This window comes from Micropterus salmoides, unplaced genomic scaffold, assembly GCF_014851395.1.
Source record: "Micropterus salmoides isolate LMB-PRFRI ecotype aquatic unplaced genomic scaffold, ASM1485139v1 Ms_hic_scaffold_12, whole genome shotgun sequence".
Taxonomy (NCBI): Eukaryota; Metazoa; Chordata; class Actinopteri; order Centrarchiformes; family Centrarchidae; genus Micropterus; species Micropterus salmoides.
The window spans coordinates 15935602-15955579 of NW_024040263.1; the positions used below are offsets into that span (position 1 = coordinate 15935602).

General features: G+C 41.8%; 1 protein-coding gene across 1 annotated transcript in view; it reads left to right on the forward strand.

Moving 5' to 3' along the window:
* Window positions 1-19572, forward strand: part of mast1a (microtubule associated serine/threonine kinase 1a) — a 77729-nt gene extending 58157 nt beyond the window's left edge. Inside the window, exons 13-27 of the mRNA XM_038713651.1 lie at window positions 718-926; window positions 1823-1961; window positions 3191-3323; window positions 4588-4753; window positions 5163-5264; window positions 5712-5834; window positions 5992-6101; window positions 8896-9059; window positions 11701-11945; window positions 12140-12397; window positions 12501-12733; window positions 13137-13259; window positions 13583-13719; window positions 14280-14467; window positions 14719-19572. Coding sequence (XP_038569579.1) covers window positions 718-926; window positions 1823-1961; window positions 3191-3323; window positions 4588-4753; window positions 5163-5264; window positions 5712-5834; window positions 5992-6101; window positions 8896-9059; window positions 11701-11945; window positions 12140-12397; window positions 12501-12733; window positions 13137-13259; window positions 13583-13719; window positions 14280-14467; window positions 14719-16436 — 4048 coding nt within the window. The 3' untranslated portion in view covers window positions 16437-19572. The remainder of the gene's footprint in view (window positions 1-717; window positions 927-1822; window positions 1962-3190; window positions 3324-4587; window positions 4754-5162; window positions 5265-5711; window positions 5835-5991; window positions 6102-8895; window positions 9060-11700; window positions 11946-12139; window positions 12398-12500; window positions 12734-13136; window positions 13260-13582; window positions 13720-14279; window positions 14468-14718) is intronic.
* The last annotated feature ends 406 nt before the right edge of the window (window positions 19573-19978 follow it).

Genomic DNA, 19978 nt, shown 5'->3' on the forward strand with positions numbered 1-19978 from the left:
TAAAAGAAAGCAGTCTAAAAGATTCTGATACAGTATTTAGCCAGTTATTTGGAGAGCCTGGGAGACGAGGGAAAAAAATAGTACATACTGTATGTGTATATAATGTTATGGTTTGATTTGATATTACTGTTTCTTGTGGGGTTTTGTATAGGTGTTACAAGAGGATGTCTTATTATATTTCTCATGTTTGAGATATTAATAGTGTCTTGTAATCCAATGTGGGATGGACCAAAAAAACTCATTCAGGCACTAAAAGCAGTCTTCTAGTCCTTAATCCTGGCACAGAGAATAATTAAATCACCAACATCCAAAGGGTAAATATTTTTAAAAAGCATTTTCTTATATGGATTCAGGAAATGGTCTGTTAAATTATTTTAAAGCCAATGACGTAAAGTCAGAATGTACTCTGACAAGCAGTCGGAAGGGATTTTAAAAAAAATAGCATGTGGTCTCCTCATGATGCTGCATTTTAAAAGATTTATAAAATTTTCTGTTTATTGGGTAGATCAGAAAGGATTACATTGCAACTGTGAAGCCTGTATTACTCCCACTTTATCTGCCTATTTAAAATAAAAAAAGGATATTTCTGAGGCGGACTACACTTCATAATGGTCTCACCACGGTTTCACCATGCTGTCTTTCCTTCATTCCTCATCTTTGCACCTCCAGTCCCTCCAGTTTTCACTTCTTGGCTCTTCTATCTCGTCATCTCTCCAGCGCTGTCTACCTGGTGCGCCACAGGGAGACACGTCAGCGTTTTGCCATGAAGAAGATCAACAAGCAGAATCTGATCCTGAGGAACCAGATTGAGCAGGCGTTCGTAGAAAGGGACATCCTCACCTTCGCAGAGAACCCGTTTGTCGTCTCCATGTTCTGCTCCTTTGAAACGCGGCGACATCTGTGCATGGTCATGGAATATGTTGAGGGTAAGGGAGTTAGATTTGTTTGTTTTTTAGGCACACTACTTGCAGGCTTTTTCAAATTTAATTGAATGGGTGATTTGGTCTTGTTCGATTTGCCCTCTCTTTTTCAGGCATCTTTTTCAGGCGCACATTAGATCAGACTTGTTAAACAACAGCAACACTTTTCAGCCTTTTTCTCCCTGGCTCCTATGTCCTGACCTAGCACATCTCTAGCTTCCATAAAATCTTCACCAAATCAGTACGCAGTTTGCTCCCTTTAAATCTTTTGTCTGGGCACTGTGGCCTTGACCTTACCAATTTTAAGTGACCTTAAAGTGCAAGCTTTGTCACAAAATGTATTTAATTCTGGATAAAAGTGTCTGCTACACGTCTGAATAGCAAATTATGGTTTGTCCGCTCAGTGTCAGGAAATGAAAATAATATGGCGGAGTGTAATCTCTCACTCACATTTCCAGAAGGGCAGAGTCTTATTTCCCTATCACAGTGATTCTTGACTATGAAAGTCAAACGAGGTCAGTAGATTCACACTGCTGCTCCAGCCCTGCTCATCTTCCTTTTCCATTTGTGCTGAATTTTCTGGAGGGCAGCTGAGCATGAATGTAGTCAAGAATGACTCATGTATAATGACACTGCACTGGTTTAGTGAGCGCCAAAGGTGGATTACAAGCCCAAAAACCCCCAGAAACATAAAAAATATATTTATTTTTATACCCACTCATAAGCACAGGTACGTCACAAAAATAGGAATGCTATTTATATGAATCACCTATTATGATGCTATTTTGCCTCATCACCCTGCAGACTTTCTGTGCTTCATTACCATTTGTCTGATTAATTTAACATTTCTCAAGTAAGAATAAATCCGCTCACAACAACTTGTGGTCTTTCTGCGTTCTCAGGTGGGGATTGTGCCACTTTGCTGAAGAACATTGGGGCTCTGCCCGTGGAGCTGGCGAGGATGTACTTTGCAGAGACTGTTTTAGCTTTGGAATATCTGCACAACTATGGTATCGTCCATAGAGACCTCAAACCTGACAAGTGAGTGTTTGAAGCTGCATTAATTAATAGTTTTTACAAAAACAAATGGATCAAATACTATGTATGATGTGAAAGGGGTCTCTTGTAGTGACAAACTCAGATATCAGTCAGATATTTCCCTCAGGAGACACTACAGACCAAAAACTAAAAAGGCTAATAGGAGTTAAAGATAAAGATGAATATTGGATTTACATTAATCAGGTGTCTATAACACAACTTCAAATGAATGATAGTGTTGCTCTGTAACTGTTAGATGTGTAAATAATCAACAGTTTGCTAACAAATTCATCACCACAAGTGTATAGGTTGAAAGAATTTTTTGTTGGTGTTTGTTCTGCTTCCCTAAGTGGCCAAAAATCAATTAATGCTGCTTTTAAAGTCCTGTCTTTTCTCAAGGATGACATACCAGTGAGAATTGCTGGAAAAAAGCACTTTAACTCACTTTAAATAGTACAATAGATGAGAAAAATTGCATGAATTTGATGTAGCTGTCACAGCACAGGTAGCACTGGTAAAATAATTTATAATAATAAGTCATTTAGCTAACATTTTATCCAAAGCAACTTCTAGAAATGTCACACGGCTCTGGAGCGATCAGGGGTTAAATGTCTTGCTTAGGGACACGTTGGTTGATGTGTCGCAGAGGGAATCGAACCCAGATCTTTCACACCAAAAGATGTGTCTTATCCACTGCGTCAGCACCACCCATTTTTAGGTCTAGGGTTATGGCTGTACCAGCTACAAACAAGCCACAACATATCTGATTACCACTCAAGAAAAGTAGGCAGGCCTTACCTTCAGTAGCCTACAGCCCCGCTCAAGTCCGCTCCGGTCCTCTTCTTGTTTTGGCAGCCGTGCACAGAGCTCGGTTGGTTCAGTTTATTCTGACAAATTGATACAGATAGAAAGTAAACAAAAATACTTCAGGGATGAGGATTATCAGTCATTGTCAGTCACTGTCTCATCGAAAGGTTGCTCTGTGCATTCATCTGCGGCGCGCCACTCTCATGTGTCCATATCTCAGCTCCAGCACTCTCCCCCTGATGTATTATCTAAGACCTGTCCTCCTGAGAACGGCATCCAATTGAAAACAACAAATGACATCCTCTGATCATGACTTTGCATGCATTCACAATAACCACGTACTCAAATATGTATGGATTTGACAGCAATGTGCCAGAATTTGAACTTAACAAGAGTCAAACCGCCTGTTTTCTCTCTCCACATAGTCTACTAATCACCTCCATGGGACACATCAAGCTCACAGACTTTGGCTTGTCGAAGATGGGTCTAATGAGCCTCACCACCAACCTGTACGAGGGACACATTGAGAAAGATGCCAGAGAGTTCCTGGATAAGCAGGTACATGGACATTAACTGCAGTACTTTATCACCACGTTATAAAGGATAAAAGGCTACAGACAGATGCCTTTGGTTAGCGGCTGTATGAATAAGATGTGTGTGTAATGCAAAGTTAGTGAAGTTCTGATGTATGGTGGTGAGCAGGCAACTGGCATTCATAGCACCTTTTAGTCTTCCCCAGCCATGCGTGCCAAAATCACTAAACTCCAAATAAAGACACTGCATAACAATGCTACCTGTGTAGTCTGAACAAGTGATTCATTAATGCTCTCCATCTCCATTACAATCCCATTTTGCAATTGTAGTTATTGTTTATGCTCTGAATTAAACCAGTCATAATCAGTCAAATTGGCCCGCGTGTCCTCCACCTCTTCTGGGTGGAAGCAGGCATCTGTTTGTCTGCCAGTAAATAGCTCACATCTGCGGATGAAACAGATCAGGGCTTTGCTTTTCATGTTTGTAGTGGAGCTTCTGATTAGGAGAGTGTTTCTCATTCACTCCGTAATGATGTGCCTGTTGTGTAACCACACACAGATAATATATATATATATATATATATATATATATATACATCGCTTTCATACCTCCTGAAGAGCATATATGTATGATTATTAGAATAAAACTTCAACAATTTCCATTTTTACTTTAGTGTTCAAGTGTTGGTTTGTCCAAATCATAAAGAAAAAAATCCGACTTTACAAGTCTAATTCAGCCATTTCAGTTTTAAATGCAAATGTTACAGCATTGAAAATTTACATCTGAAAAGCTCACCAGTAGTATCTCCTTCCAGAACCAAGTTCACAGTTACCTGAAAAGTCCACAGACCTTTCTGTGAAAATCCTTCTTTTGGCTTTGAATTTTCAGCGACAGAGATCTCAGATAAAACCAAATCTCTCTGAGTGGCTTGATAGTGATGAAAAAGGTTTTCTTTTTTTATGTCCTTTAGATGTTTGACCTTCAGTGTGCAGAATGATGTATAAAGAGAGATCAGACACAAATTATTATATAAAGATTATATTATGTTTTACATGTATATTTTACAACATGTCTGGAGGGGAATAATTACAGATTATCTTTGAGGATGATAGTGATGATGAGGATGAGTGATGAATGCACTGCAACTTGGACAAGTTAGATTTCATTACAGTTTCCCGTGGCTATGCCAACAACTTAAGTTTGTCAAGCATCTCCAACCTGTATTTCTCTCCTTCCTCTCTTTTCTTTGCCTGTCTTCCCTCACTTCAACCTTCTCTCCATCACTCAGGTATGTGGCACTCCAGAGTACATCGCTCCTGAGGTGATTCTCCGTCAGGGTTATGGAAAGCCGGTGGACTGGTGGGCCATGGGCATCATCCTCTATGAGTTCCTGGTGGGCTGTGTGCCTTTCTTTGGGGATACTCCGGAGCAGCTGTTCGGACAGGTCATCACAGGTAAGAAAATAGTATTCATCTTTTTCTACTTTTTTTAAGGGTCACATTTTTAGCAATCAAAAGCAAACTACAAAAGCTGTTTTCATTCAACTGGGTTTCTGGGTTAGTGTCTTTCTTTTTAGTAAGTGGTTCATGTTAAGTGTGCTACAGTATTTTAAGACTACCACACAGTTCAGAAAGCACATTGTATGTAGAGTTTTTAAGTCTTAAGATTTTGAATACTGCTCCAAATAGAATAGTTTTCTTCCATGTTTAAATTTTTCCCCCGGTGACATGCAGCTTTTACAGGCAATTTAGCAGTAGTTTGGACTAGCCTATGATTTGTCATCTTGAAAACTACTTCAAAAGGAAGCAATTTCATTCTTCCTCGTTATGCTGATCTTTTGGCTCTCTCTTTGTCATCTATTAGACGATATAGTTTGGCCTGAAGGTGATGACGCCTTGCCTGCGGATTCCCAGGACCTCATCTCTGCCCTATTGCAGACCAACCCTCTTGTGAGGTTGGGTACAGGTAATAACTTTTGCATTGACTTGATATCAGAGCTCTGATCTGCACCCATTTTGAGTCTATATTAGGAATGAATAAATCCATTAACTTTTCAAATAAGCATTCAGGCTTGCATATATTATATTAAAAGACTGTTGATTAAGTCACACCATAAACCATAAACACCTTAAACACAACATTGCGTTAAAAGAGCAAATAGGTGATAGTTTACAAATCAAGCAGACACAGAGCAACATTAGCATTTATTTGGATTTGTTTCTTGCCACTTGATGGGTGAAACTGCAGAGTGGGGTGATGATTCTCTGTGGGTTGCTCACCTTTCACACGTCATCATGCGATCCACTGTTAACATAAAATTATAGTTGAAGCGCCTTTAAGTATCATGTCTGTCCATCTTTCTGTGTTTTGAACAAGGCTGACAGATTGTGCTGTTTGTACCCCTGCCACCAGGTGGAGCATTTGAGGTGAAGCAGCACTCATTCTTCACAGAGCTGGACTGGAACAGTTTGCTGAGACAAAAGGCAGAGTTCATCCCTCACCTGGAGTCAGAGGAGGACACCAGCTACTTTGATAGTACGTTTCCTCTGGCTTCTTCTGTACAGTAAAGTACAGCAGCTGCGTCAATATTAGGCTTATGGGTTATACAATACTTTTCTGATGCCGTCACAGTAAAAAATGCACATTTTATGACAGCTCATATATTTAATCTCTTCTGTGTCTCTACTGCCAGCCCGCTCGGATCGTTATCATCACATCAATACGTATGACGAGGATGACACCAATGACGATGAGCCTGTAGAGATCAAACAGTTCTCTTCCTGTTCTCCTCGCTTCAGCAAGGTCTGACTTTGTCTGTCTACTGCCCTCTCCTCTTTCATTCCCTCTCTTCCCCCTCCCTCTGTCATTTTACTCTGTTTTTATTTATTTATTTTTTCATTGTGTCAATCTGGGTTTTATTTGTCTCTTGGCGCTTGGAGATTATTTGACAGGCTTTGATAAGGAAGAAAAAAAGAGTCTTAGATACAATGAGGACAGTACAGAAAGCAGGACTTGGAGGCTGGACTGAGGTCTCTTACCTGGAGTTCAGAAAGTCTTACTGGGCTGTTGTAACTGTTACAACATTCCTTCTTATTCCTCTTCTTGTTTTTATTTTAAACCACTCAGAGGTCCATGTGCCTTTAATGCTTCTTGCTTTACGTTTCTACAGATGTATGTTTAATGACGAAGACAGTCTTTCATCCTTATTTAATTTGGCACATCCACTCCTTCTATGGCCATGTTTCTTTTAATTCCGATCTGTGAGTCTCTTTCTCAGCGTGCCAGCGTGTTCATTCTGTCACACTTTTCCTCTCGGGTGGGATTTTCTCACCTCATACTGTCTTTTATTTCCTCTATCGGCTCTCCCACTTTCATCCTCTATTTCTGATCTGCTCTCTCTTCCCTCTGTCTTTCACCTGGTCCATTCCTCTCATGTTTCGGTTGTGTCCTGAAGTCCTGAAGGAGCTCTTCAGATAATCCAAAGTGCCTCATTGAGGTTAATTTTGAGATGTATTTGAAGTTACTGTTGATGGCTGTTGAGTGGCCTTGTTCAAGCAAATTCAATTTTATTTATATAGAGCCATAGTGCTTTTCATAAAAGAGCAGGTCTAGACCATACTCTGTGATGTTATTTACAGAAACCCAACAATTTCCACCAAGAGCAAGCACTAGGCAACAGAGGCAAGAAAAAACTTCCTTTTAAGAGGCAGAAACCTCGAGCAGAACCATGGTACAGGATGGGCGGCCATCTGCCTCGACCGGTTGGGGGTGAGGGAGAGAGAGAGAGAGAAAGGGCAAGAGAGAGGGAGATAGCCATAAAGAGGGAGAGAGTGATGGGGGGTGGGGGTACAGACCGTAAAGGTAATGTTGCTATAGACTGAATGAATAATGGCACAGATATTTATAGTAATGTTAATGATAATACCCGTAATGTTAATGATAATAACAATAGGTACAATAGTTGCAATAATAGTAGCAGAGGGTGTCGATTGATTAGGAACACTTGCAGAAAGTGATAGGAGGAGAGGGACGAGAAAGCACAAGACAAGAAGAAGTCAAGTTAGTAACGTGCATTAACAGGATGAGGTTGCATACAGAGGGAGAGAAAGAGGAGTAGAGAGGAGCTCAGTGCATCATATGAAGTCCCCCGGCAGTTTAGGCCTATAGCAGCATAACTAAGGGATGGTTCAGGACTCACCTGAGCCAGCCCTAACTATGAGCTTTATCAAAGAGGAAAATTCTTAAGCCTACTCTTAAATGTGGAGACGGTGTCTGCCTCCTGAACCCAAACTGGAACCTGGTTCCATAAGACAGGAGCTTGATAGCTGGGAGCGCAGTGCTCTGGTGGGGTAGTAAGGTACTATGAGCTCTTTAAGATAAGAAGGTGCCTGACCATTAAGAGCTTTGTGTGTGAGAAGAAGAATTTTAAATTCTATTCTGGATTTTACAGGCAGCCAATGCAGAGAAGCTATGACAGGAGAAATGTGATCTCTTTTCCTGGTTCCTGTCAGAACACGTGCTGCAGCATTCTGGATCAGCTGAAGAGTCTTAATGGACTTTTTCGAGCAGCCTGATAAAAAGGAATTGCAGTAATCCAGCCTAGAAGTAACAAATGCATGGACCAGTTTTTCCGCATCATTTTTAGACCGGATGTTCCTGATTTTTGCAATATTACGTAGGTGAAAAAAGGCGGTCCTTGAAATTTTCTTAATGTGCGAGTTAAAGGACATGTGCTGATCAAAGATAACTCCGAGATTCCTCACAGTGGTGCTGGAGGCCAGGGCGATGCCATCTAGAGTAATTATACCTTTAGGTAATGCATCACGTAGGTGCTTGGGCCACAGGACAATAACTTCAGTTTTATCTGAGTTGTTGTTATAATGTTTAACATTAGAAAATTACAGGTCATCCAGGTTTTAACATCCTGTGGGCACATTTGGAGTTTAGCTAATTGATTAGTTTCATCTGGCTTGATTGATAGATATAATTGAGTATCATCTGCATAACAATGAAAGTTCATGGAGTGTTTCCTGATAATATTGCCTAAAGGAAGCCTATTAAAGGGGAACAGGATTGGTTCCAGCACAGATCCTTGTGGAACTCCATGACTAACTTTGGCAAAGCAGGTGTACGAGACCTCTGTTGAATACACGCACTTAATGGGGTCTAGAGTGGACACACTCTGCAATTAGTTGAATAGTCAATTAGTCAATGATAGAAAACTAATCAGCAAGTCTTTTGACGATAAATTACTTGAGTCATTTTCAAGCAAAAATTCCAGACACAATCCAGACTTGTGTCAGCTTCTTCAGTTCCCAAAAGGCTTTTCACAACTTTTGTCACATATGCAGTATTTTTCTGGAAACAGACTTTGATGTGTAAAATCAGTGGCATTCCTGTTTAAGGGAGATGACTTCTTCCCCACTGGTCAGAGAAACAGGTTTTTATATATAGACACATCTGATATGTGAAACAAATATGCTAGATATAATTACAGCAAACAAATATAAACGGTAGCTGTCATCCCCACTCACCAGAGCTGTTAATAACTGCAAACAGACCAAATGATTATTGATCTGACTGTGTTCCCTTGCAGGTGTACAGCAGCATGGAGCATCTGTCTCAACTGGAGCAGAAAGCCTCGACCTCTGTGTCTCGCCGGGAGCACAAGGGTCCGCGCGAGGACAAAGTGACCAAGAGAGAGAGCCTTGGTAGCTTCAGCATGAGAGACAAGAGCTGGAGGACTGGGTCCCCTGAGATGTGAGTAGTGGCCATTATTGAAGAGGCATGTTCATGATTTTAATTTGCAAGTGAGGTGGGGTGTTACCCCAGTGTGCCTGAATAATTGCCTTCTATCTCAATGACAACAATTTTGACACTTTCTGTATAAAAAGAACTTTGTGTGAGAGTTCACACTCACTTTGAGTCAGCAGCAGACAACAGATCCCACTTCTACAAAGTCTGGAAAAAAGTGGAATTGGATGGTTGATTCACATGTCTCACAGAAAACCAAAATGTCTCTGATGTGTCAGTTTTTTCCACAATTTGTTAATAAATAATGCAAATGTAGCTGCTTGTTTCACTCAAATCCAGTGCGTCATTTTTGAATAAGATACACAAAAGGATGGTTACTGGTAATGTTAGGAATATTGAATATAGGTGGTTTAATGCTATTTGTACCCTCAATAGTGAAGTTACATTTACCTACAGTTATTAACAGACAAGATTTCTTTGCTCGTCTTTCGTTATAGTCAACATCTGTCTGATTCTGATAGTGATTATTCATATTGGAATGAAAATGAAAGACACCTCTCATTACCTTTGCACAAAGGGTTGTAGTTTTTAGCCCACCTAAATGAAAAGATCACTCTCATCCTGGGCTCTAGATTCAATAAACATAGTTCTGCTCTGTTGCTCTGTTTATCATGCTTTGAAGCAGCTTACAAAGACTGCAACCTGCTGGGTCCACACTACATATTAATAACTGACACACTGCTGATTGGGAGCGCAGAGCAGAAACAGATTTCCATTTCTTGTCATAACTCTGTTTCACCTCAATCTTTAGGAAGTGTAGGTCTGGATTGCAATCCCTCTGCATTCATATGTAAAATAAAATCATTCATACATTCTGCATTCATAATAGTTAGAAAATTTGATAATGTGAAGGTGGCTCATCTATTACCTTACATATTGGATTTTCCCTCGTCCACATCAAGTATGAATTATCCTTATCTCGCCAGCTATGATTACTTTTTCGGCAGCCACTTATTACATCCATTCATTTCTTTAATTAAAGGTGCACTGTGGAGTTTTCTTGTAAGCAAACAAAAGTTATGTTTACATTCAATGTTACTCGACCAACACGCATTGTGTGTAAAGTTGAGTTTTAACAAATGTGTTAAATGTGTTTCCTTCCTCATGATTTTGAAGTTTGAATCTTCCGTTGTTTACATCCATGTGTACTGACTTCTGCTACCCTGCCTTTGCCTACACATTGGAGCATATCTTGGTGCATTACAGCCACCTGTTGATCAGTGAAACAGTGTAACACCATTGGCAGGAATGTGTATTGCTTAACTCGCGTGCACGTTCACTCAGAGAAAACATCTCAATAGTGCTACAAGAGGTCAAAAACTCTACTGTTTACTTTTAAAGACATAATGTAAAAACAATCACTTCCATCAGATCACAGAGCGGTATGACTCTACTGATGACAATGTCGATCGGTTGGCCCACCACTTTGCTCTTGATTGAAATACCTCAACAAATACTAGATGGATGGCCGTTCCTGCTTACTTTGGTGTTCCCCTGAATTTTTCCAGTGCCTCCATGAGTTTCAAAAGTGTGAAATGTCTTGTGAGCATGACCACATGCTGACATTAGCATGTAACTCAAAGCAGCCTCGGACAGCCTTACTGAGCTACCAGCATGGCTTGAGTCTTAGGGTGCTTTCACACCTGCCTCATTTAGTTAGGTTGAATCGCACTAGAGTTCGTTTTGCCCCTTGGTGCGGTTCGTTTCGGCAGGTGTGAATGCAGCAATCGGGTGCGCACCAAAAGCGGTCTCGGCACGCTTTCAAATTAACTCTGGTGCAGTTCGCTTGTGGTGTGAAAGCAAACGAACCAAAAACAGGATTTTATGATAGCAGAGATGTGATCTGAGCATTATTTCCAAAGCTAAACCACTAATAAATCCATCGCGGAATGCATTCAGCGATCTTATAATTGATCTGTATAAGCCCCTATGTTTGTGAAAATCATTTTATAAGGTATAGCCTACTTGAAAGTGCGGGTATTTCCCTGATTAATAGGTTAAAATCTGTTAAAAAAGAGGGCAAGTAGTATTCCGTTTACCCTGTCAGTTCATTAAGTTAAAAAATGTGTGACAGCAATACCACAGTATACTATAGGCGAATAAGCCCCGAATTATTACTGTACATGTCCTGTTTTTACGTTATTATTCATAATAGGCTATGCGGTCGTTCTGCTGCCTAGCATTACTAATCATGCTTTTAATAAATTATTACTTCGTGAGCTCTTTGCGATACAGATCAGAAGCAGTAAAATGCTGCATAAACTTCTGTCAGTCACCGGAGTTTGATTTCCCCACGTGGGTCCTGATGATGCAGGATGACAATCGCCAAAGCTGTCCAATCAACAAGTTACCTGTAAGTCTTTGTAACGTCATGGTTACTTCTCTGGTTTGTTTGTAAAACTGCAGTGTGAACATGAACCGGACCAGAACTAAAATGCAACAGTGTATCATTTTTTTTACTTGGTCCGGACCAAATGAACCAAACTACAGGTGTGAAAGCGCCCTTAGTCTTGTTGAATAATGGATTCTTTAGGAGAAGACAGTTTTCATCATCTTGTGTGACCGTGTCTTCATCTTTCTCTTGCAGGAAACGCCTGTCTTGTTCAGAGTCCCTCTACATGGACGGGGATGCAAGCCCTCCCCTTGGTGCTCGCCGACGCTTCTCAGCACTCATGGATACACATCGTTTTGCCTCACCCCTAGACGGTGAGCCAGACTTCCTGTCTCGCCAGGTGCCCATCAAGGTCCGTGGAACCTCACTGGATGGGACCAGTGTCCCCTCACCCTGCCTCCTGGAGCAGAGGAACAGTCTGAAGGAGATCAACGGAGCAGGTGTGTAAGCAGGGGGAAGTCTCTGAGAAGCAAGGGGGGGAGGAGGTGAAAAACCAACCTGTAGTACCTTATTAGATAGCTGCTGGTGAGTGAGTGAGTGAGTGGGCAGCTAGACAATTCCTAAAATTGCTATTTTCACCTCTAAATGCTACTATAAATAACTATAATTTTCACCTGACTCTACATCCACACAGACAAATCACCTAGATATGGAGAGACACCGGAGGTTACCACGGCTGTCCAAACATTATCCCCAGGTCCTGCAGCAGCCGGTCGTGACGTGATGACTCCTCTATATGACCCTCTGGGGGCCCGGGCCACCAATGACCTGGTCCTCCGCAGGGCTCGCCATCAGCATTTGTCTGGTGATGGAGAGAAACGCAACTCCAGACACGGAAACAAGGTCATCAAGTCAGCCTCTGCCACGGCTCTGTCTGTCATCATACCATCAGGTGAGAGGCACAAGGAAAGAATAAAATCCCTTTTGGAAATATTAGTTTGTGGTGCTCTAATACAGTATGTTATCTCTCTCGCTTCACTTACCTAACCCTCCAGTGGAGCAGCATGGCGGCTTCTCTCCACTGGCCAGCCCCATGTCTCCCCACTCTTTCTCCTCCAACCCTTCGTCCCGTGACTCTTCACCCAGCAGAGACTTTTGTCCGGCAGTCAGCGTTCTGCGCTCTCCCATCACCATCCATCGCTCTGGAAAAAAGTATGGCTTTACTCTCAGGGCCATCAGAGTCTACATTGGAGACAGTGATATCTACAGCGTGCATCACATTGTTTGGGTAAGAAACTTAGTAGTAGTAGTATGTACTGTTTGGAGATGTTTTGCACTGGAGCAGAAATCCTCACATAAAAAGGGATGGCTTGTGCTGTGAGTTTTGAGTGTGTATTTTAAAGTTTTTAACCCACTGATCAGTGAATTAAAAATAACTGCAAGAAAGGACGGGATTTCAGCAATGTCTAAAACTATTGAGGAGTTTTTGGGTACACCTTCTACCAGTTATATATATTATTTATCTTCCCGTTACATTTGTTCTATAATAAAAAACATACTAGTATTATTTATAGCCAAACTAAAGGGGAAATAAACAAATACTGTCTAAGATTTAAATACTGTACTCTGAATGTTTACATGTAATGAATTTTTCCCTGTTATGAACTCGAACGTTTTGTGTGAATTGGCAGCATGTGGAAGATGGCGGCCCCGCCCAGGAAGCTGGACTGTGTGCTGGTGACCTCATCACCCACGTCAACGGGGAGCCTGTCCATGGTCTGGTCCACACTGAAGTGGTAGAGCTCATCCTCAAAGTAGGCAGCAGTAGGCTCATTCATTCTGAATTGTACAGTATATTTATAATGTCAATGTTTCCGTGTAATTCTTCTATTTCTGTCAGTGAAAGGCCGCTTAGCTGTCTATTTATAAGTTGTCAGTTGTACTTAGACACAGTGCTTGCACATCCATGTAGCTCTGAGCTTGGTGTCTCTTTAAGTATTCCAAATACACATCAAGTTTGCTAATTAATTCTGTAAATAAAGTTTTTTGTTGGTCAGTTTTCTGTTGGTAAATAAGGTTGACAGTGGATAATTATAAGCATAGGTGTACAATAATTTTATTTCCTTGATCTGTGCAGAGTGGAAACAAAGTGAAGGTGACAACCACGCCTTTCGAGAACACCTCTATTAAAGTGGGTCCTGCCCGCAAGGCCAGCTACAAGTGTAAGATGGCCAGAAGAAACAAGAGGACCATGGGCAAGGACGGCCAGGACAGGTAGGAGCCGACGCACCTGCAACACGTTAATGACAGTGTTACTCATGTCTTTGATGATGTCTTATAAACTTATAGTTTTCAGGGTTGATTTCATGCATTCTAAACGTCAATAGTTTATACTTCCTTTTTTTCTTATATTTAATTGCTCCCCAAAGGAAATTTATTGTTCTCTGCATTTAACCCATCCTAATTAGGAACAGTGGTCAGCCATTGTGCAGCGCGTAAGGAGCAGTTAGGGCTTCAGGCCTTGCTCAGGGGCACATTTTTGGTCGTAGAGAATGAAATTTCAGATATTTCAGCATCCTTGAATGCAAAAGCAAGGTTTCAACATTTTGACAAAACAAAATAAAGTATCTCAAATTGATTCTCATTGTTAATTGACAAAAGATAATGTGCAAAAAAGCATTAACAAAACTCTTGGTATATCGTGGTAAAAATCACTGGTGTAGTCCTTTTTTATAGTCAAGTTTGTTAACAAATTATTATATATTATATTTTGTTAATCCCTTTTCAAATCTTACTTTCTCATCCTGTGTTTTCTTTGCCTGTCTATCCTGCAGTAAAAAGCGTAACTCCTTGTTCCGTAAGATCACAAAGCAGTCCAATCTACTGCACACCAGCCGCAGCCTGTCCTCTTTGAATCGCTCCCTGTCCTCCAGTGAGAGTCTTCCTGGCTCCCCAACTCACAGCTTGTCTGCTCGGTCCCCGACTCAGGGCTACCGCTCCACCCCTGAGCCCTCATACCTGGGTAGGACATTGGGAATAAATAACAAACATACAAGTTTTCAAATAGAAGTAGTCTAAGATCAGTTCACATTAGGATTATTTAATATGACATTTTTTTTAGAAACCACAGCGTATGGCCTGGAAAGTGAGCTTTTAAAGCCAGAAATTGTTCCAGTCCTTAAAGCCAAAATTCCCTTTTAAATCAAAGTGTGCCTTTTTCTCAGGGAGTCTGTATATCTTAATGGATCTTTTCTGCTGTGTGTTTTCCTTTAGGTGCTTCCTCCCAGAGCAGCTCTCCAGCCTCCAGCACTCCAAACTCTCCCGCTCCCTCTCAGCATATGAGGCCCAGCTCCCTGCACGGCCTCTCCCCTAAGCTCCACCGCCAGTATCGTTCTGCCCGTTGTAAGTCTGCTGGTAACATCCCCCTGTCCCCGCTGGCCCACACACCCTCTCCCACCCAGTCGTCGCCTCCACCCTTGCCTGGCCACACTGTGGGGAGCTCCAACACCACCCAGTCCTTCCCTGCCAAGCTCCACTCCTCGCCGCCGGTGGTCCGTCCCAGGCCCAAGAGTGCTGAACCCCCTCGATCACCTCTTCTGAAACGAGTGCAGTCGGCAGAGAAGCTGGGCTCGCCTCTGACCCAGTCCAGTTCTACAGGAGGGCTAGGGGGTCCACTGAGGAAGCACAGCCTGGAGGTGCAGCACTCTGAGTACCGTAAGGATGCCTTCCTCTGCGAGCTCGGGCTTCAGAGCCTGCTGGAGACCGAAGGGGAAAATCTGCCTCCTAATCCTCCACCCCTGCCCTCGTCCTCTACTTCCCCAGAGACTGGTGTCCTGAAGCCTGTGAGGAGACTAGGAAGACAGGAGTCCCCGCTCAGCAGGGAAACACTGCTGGCCGGGAGGGAGAGGGAAGACAGGGAGAGAGGGAGGGAGAGGGAGAAAGAGAGGGAGACTGATACAGGGATAGGTCTGGAGAGATTGAGTCGGGTTGGAGCAACAATATCCCAGTCATCCTTAACAAGAAGAACTCATACAAGTGAGCTGCCCTTAAATTTGCAGTCAGGCCCAAGCTCCAGATTAAGTGCAGAAACCACTAAAGCTACAACTCCTAGCACCCCTACCAAAACAACAGGAAGTCTAGTTGGTCAGAAGGGGCCTGAAAAGAGTCCGACAGACTTAACTCCAAAACAGCAAGACCCCAAAGCAGCCAAAATTGTGTTATCTAATAGTAAAGATCCCCAGGAGCAGCTAAAGGGCCGAACTGAGCCAAAGCAGGAAGGAAACAACAAGAGTAGGCCTGGTTTACCTGGAGCTGCCTTCACCAAGAGCTCTGCTTCTACTCCAGATAAATCCATCGGCATCAACGCAACAGTGATAGCAGGTCCTCTGAGCATGAGCAAAACCTTTAAACCATCAGGTATGGGGGACAACCTGAGAAAGGCCGGCGCAGAGAGCAGTGACTCGAGGACTCCAGATCTCGGCTCCAAAAGCCCCAAACTCCCAGCTCGCATTCTCGCTCCCGTCGTCCCCCCACATGGGCAGCAGCTCTCCCTGGGCAAGGTGAGGCAGGGACTCGGTCCAGTCAACTGCTACCGGGGGACCCTTGACTGGGAGGACAAATGTCGCCTGGAGGTGGTGGAGGAGCATTCGCCTTCCCCCTCTCCCTCCCCGACTGCCGTCACCCCCTCCCTCTGTGGTCCTTCCCTCTGTAAGTCACGGCCTGTCTCCCCTGGTGAAAAGACGAGCTTCGTCAGCCAGCTGACCACCGTGGCCAAAAACGTCCTCGGGCCAATCAAGCTTGGCTCCCAGGAGGGGGCCAAGAGCAAAGAACAGCAGATTAAGGCAACGGAGGAGAAGCAGGGAGGCACAGCAGGAAAGTCTGACACTCCTGCTGGAGGTCGAGTGGTTGTTGGGGCTGCAGTGGTGACCCAAAGTCCCGCTGGTTCACCGCTAGAGAAGGCTGCAACAGGTAGCAGCCCGCCGAAAATGTGACCCCATGGGTCCCCTAAATGGAACTTTAGTAAAAAAAAAAGAAAAATAGAAAAAAGATGCCTTTTTTTGGAAGAACAATGCAACAGGAGTCAAGCACTTAAAAACAATGTACATTCCAGTTTCAGAGTATATAAAATGTTATTTATTGATTCCAATCATTGACTGATTCTAATTTAAAAACCAGGAGTAAAATAATCTACCGTAAAGGTGCATTATGTGTTGATTTTCTATTATAAAGTATTTAATAAGAAGACTCTTAATGTAATGTGGAACACTTTATCAGATGTATATGTGTGTGGGTCTATGTGAACGCATGTCATATGGTATGTACTGTACATGTATTATAGTTACAAGAAGGTCAAAAAGTGCTTTACTGATCAAAACATGCTGAAAACTGTGAATACCAAATCCTGTCACTCTATTTTGTCTTTCAACCAGCCCTTCCTTCTTTCACTGCTTATCAACCAAGACAAAGAAACAGGTGGATTAACTGAGGCACAGTCAAATTGTAATATTTGCATCAAACAACGGGAATGACACACCGCCTCAGTTTGGCAACAGTGGCTAAACAAGCAACAAGATGATTACGCTCATTTCTTCTTCGTCCAGCAGTTTACTGAGTTGTTGTGCACAGTCAGACAAAGCCAAAGCAGGCACTCTGTCAGTGGATGTCACATCAAGCTCTGTCTGTCACAGGGAATTTTGTGTGCGTGTGTGTGTGTGCGTGTGCGTGTGTGAAGCCACCTTGGGTCTATTTCTGGTGATTCTTGAAGGCTGTGTCCCGCTGCAGAGAAAAGCGGGGTTGACAGAGCTCAGGATCAGCGCTTATCTCCCCTTCGCAGGAGGGCTACGACAGCCCTTTTTCCCCCCTCCCTCTGCGTCTGACTGCAGCCTATACACACACACGCACAAACACACATGTACACACACTCACATTGCCACAGGAGGCAGCAGTGTCAGCAGCTGATTTTCATGCATTTAATTCCATACGCCTGTGGCACATGAATTGGGACACAAGTGTGTTTGCGAGTGAGCGCGCGCGCTTCTTAACTCACACGTGTGTGTGTGTGTGTGTGTGTGTGTCTTTTCAAGGGGTTATTTCACTTTGCACGGTTGACTCAGCAAGGGTCATGACAGAAACCAAACTGGAAATAAACAGACAGCAATTAGGATCCAGTAACAGTTACAGGCTTTGCTGAATGCTCTGCTACTTTATTAACAGATCACACAGGCACAGTGATGATTCCTTATGTGGATAGAGTATGTAAACATAATTATAAGCACATATACAGTGAAACCCATGTGTTGTTTTGAGCCTAAACTGGAAAAGCAAGCAGTCATGGATGTAGCATACTGTAATTTGTTAAAGGGCTCTTTAGCTAAGGTAGGGTTTGTGGATGTGGGCATGGTACAGTATATCACAATGAACCTGCTACTGTAAAAACAAGGTCATCTACAGTATAATCAGAATGACTGTGTTGTTAGGTACTGCAAGCTAGGTAGTCATGATGCTGTGTAACATACTGATAAAGGTGTTTGAATCAGTCATCTCAGAGTGCTGAGAAGGATTTTAAAATGTTGGGAAAAGAGAAGGAAAAACAAGTCTCTTCTCCCCCTGGTCTTATTCATCTTCTTAGTAGTTCATTCTCACTAACTATCCAGTGTACATAATCTTATGCAAACCATTTACAGCTGTGTGTGTGAGGACTGCTGTCACTATACTGCAACTTGTTGGTTTACGGTCTTGGGCAGAAAGTAGGGTTTTAACGATTTAATCCAGCTTTGATTTTACACATTGTTAAATGTCCCTTTCTGACAGTAATTTGATTCTTCTAAACTCTGCAAGTATAAACTGATTCAGCAAAAAACAGCAACTTCACACCAAGGCAGAAGTTGAAAGACTGAAATGTATTTTCAAGTCCAAACTTCAGTGTCAAACAACAGTGAATGTTCAAGTTTGCTCTCCAACTTTTGCTGTCAGCTGTTTTGCATGAGGTATTAAGTGTAGAGTTGTGCTGGGAGCGGTTGCTTATTGTTTTACATCAGCTGGCAGCATTGTCCCCCCCACAGATTGATAACAATGGCTGGGAGTGGCTAAACTAAAAGCTATTAAGAGCTACAAAGTGGGAAGTTGATTTTGTGGTATTGGCAGAGACCATCTTCTTACATAACAAGTCATTGATATAAAAAAAACATCTCTTAATGCATGTTTAATGCAATTAAATTGATTTTTATCTATTTAAGCTTTTGGAACGGGTTCTGTTAGCAATCCATCCACGACTCTAGCAATTTTTGAGGGTGTACCAATGATTTTAATGTCCCATGCAGTTCATGCATCAACCACTGAGTTTTTTTTTTCTTTGGCTTAGTACTCTACTGTCCCCCAGTGGTTAAAATATCCACTGTTAAACATGTCCATAAAATGTTCATTAATAACCCTAAGACTAACAGTTTCTGTAATGAAGCCAAGACCACCAAAATACTGCAGAATGGATGTTATTAGCCATAGGGTTACTGAATATGCATTTATGTTTCTAATGACAAAATATTTGCAGTAATTATCAAATGAATGAATTTGTTCCTCTTCTGTTGTTGTGTTCTTCACGTGACTGTTGATTCTGGAATAGGGATTCACATTTTTAAATATACTGTCTTATATATTCTAATGATAGGAAGCAGTTCTTTTATATCTTCATGTAATACATCAGCTCAGTTTTGATTACCTAGTTAAGAAAACTGACTGTAATGTAATCTTCTACAGCTATTATGTCCACTTTCAGGCCTTTCCCCAATCAGTGGTGTCTATAACTAGTGTTACATGTTTGAGAACATCTTTTTTCTTTTTGTGATTGACAGAGAGAGTAGTAGAAATGCACTTTATTTGAAAGAAAAATCTTCATTTGCTGGTATTGTTTGTAACTTACTTTGACAAAAAAGAAAAAATATATATATACTGTATACAAATATGGATTCTACAAATGAACACAAAAGTCCACGTATAAAAACATTCCACATATCTCTGTTCACTGAAAAGTGTATTTATTTGTACCCTGGGGCATTTTTTGTTTGTGATAGATGTGATTCAAATGCAGACACCTGAAGTGCAGTATGTGGAATAAAATTCTAAAGATTTGTTCCAAAACTTACCACCTGTCCCTCTTTTTTGACTGCAATCTGTATAATAAACATTCTGCAGCGACCCTCATATAATAGTATAACACAATAAAAACAAAAAAAACATTTTGTTACAGTTGCAGGTAATCATAAAATAATAGACCATTATCTCAGGAAAACAATATAACAGCAGCTATAACTAATAACATAGATTTTGGCTGTAGGTTTATCTGTTCCAGGAGCCTGGTATTGTCCATTCTGGTTCACTTTGAGGCTTACTTCTTAACCTGGGGGCAGGCAAGGGGGTAAAAACATTTCACAGCATTTAGACTTGTCAAAGACGAAAATTGCTGTCATGAAGCCATCATTAATGTTGTTAATATGTACAAGATGGACAGATTTTTAACAGAGAAGAAAATAAAAACTGA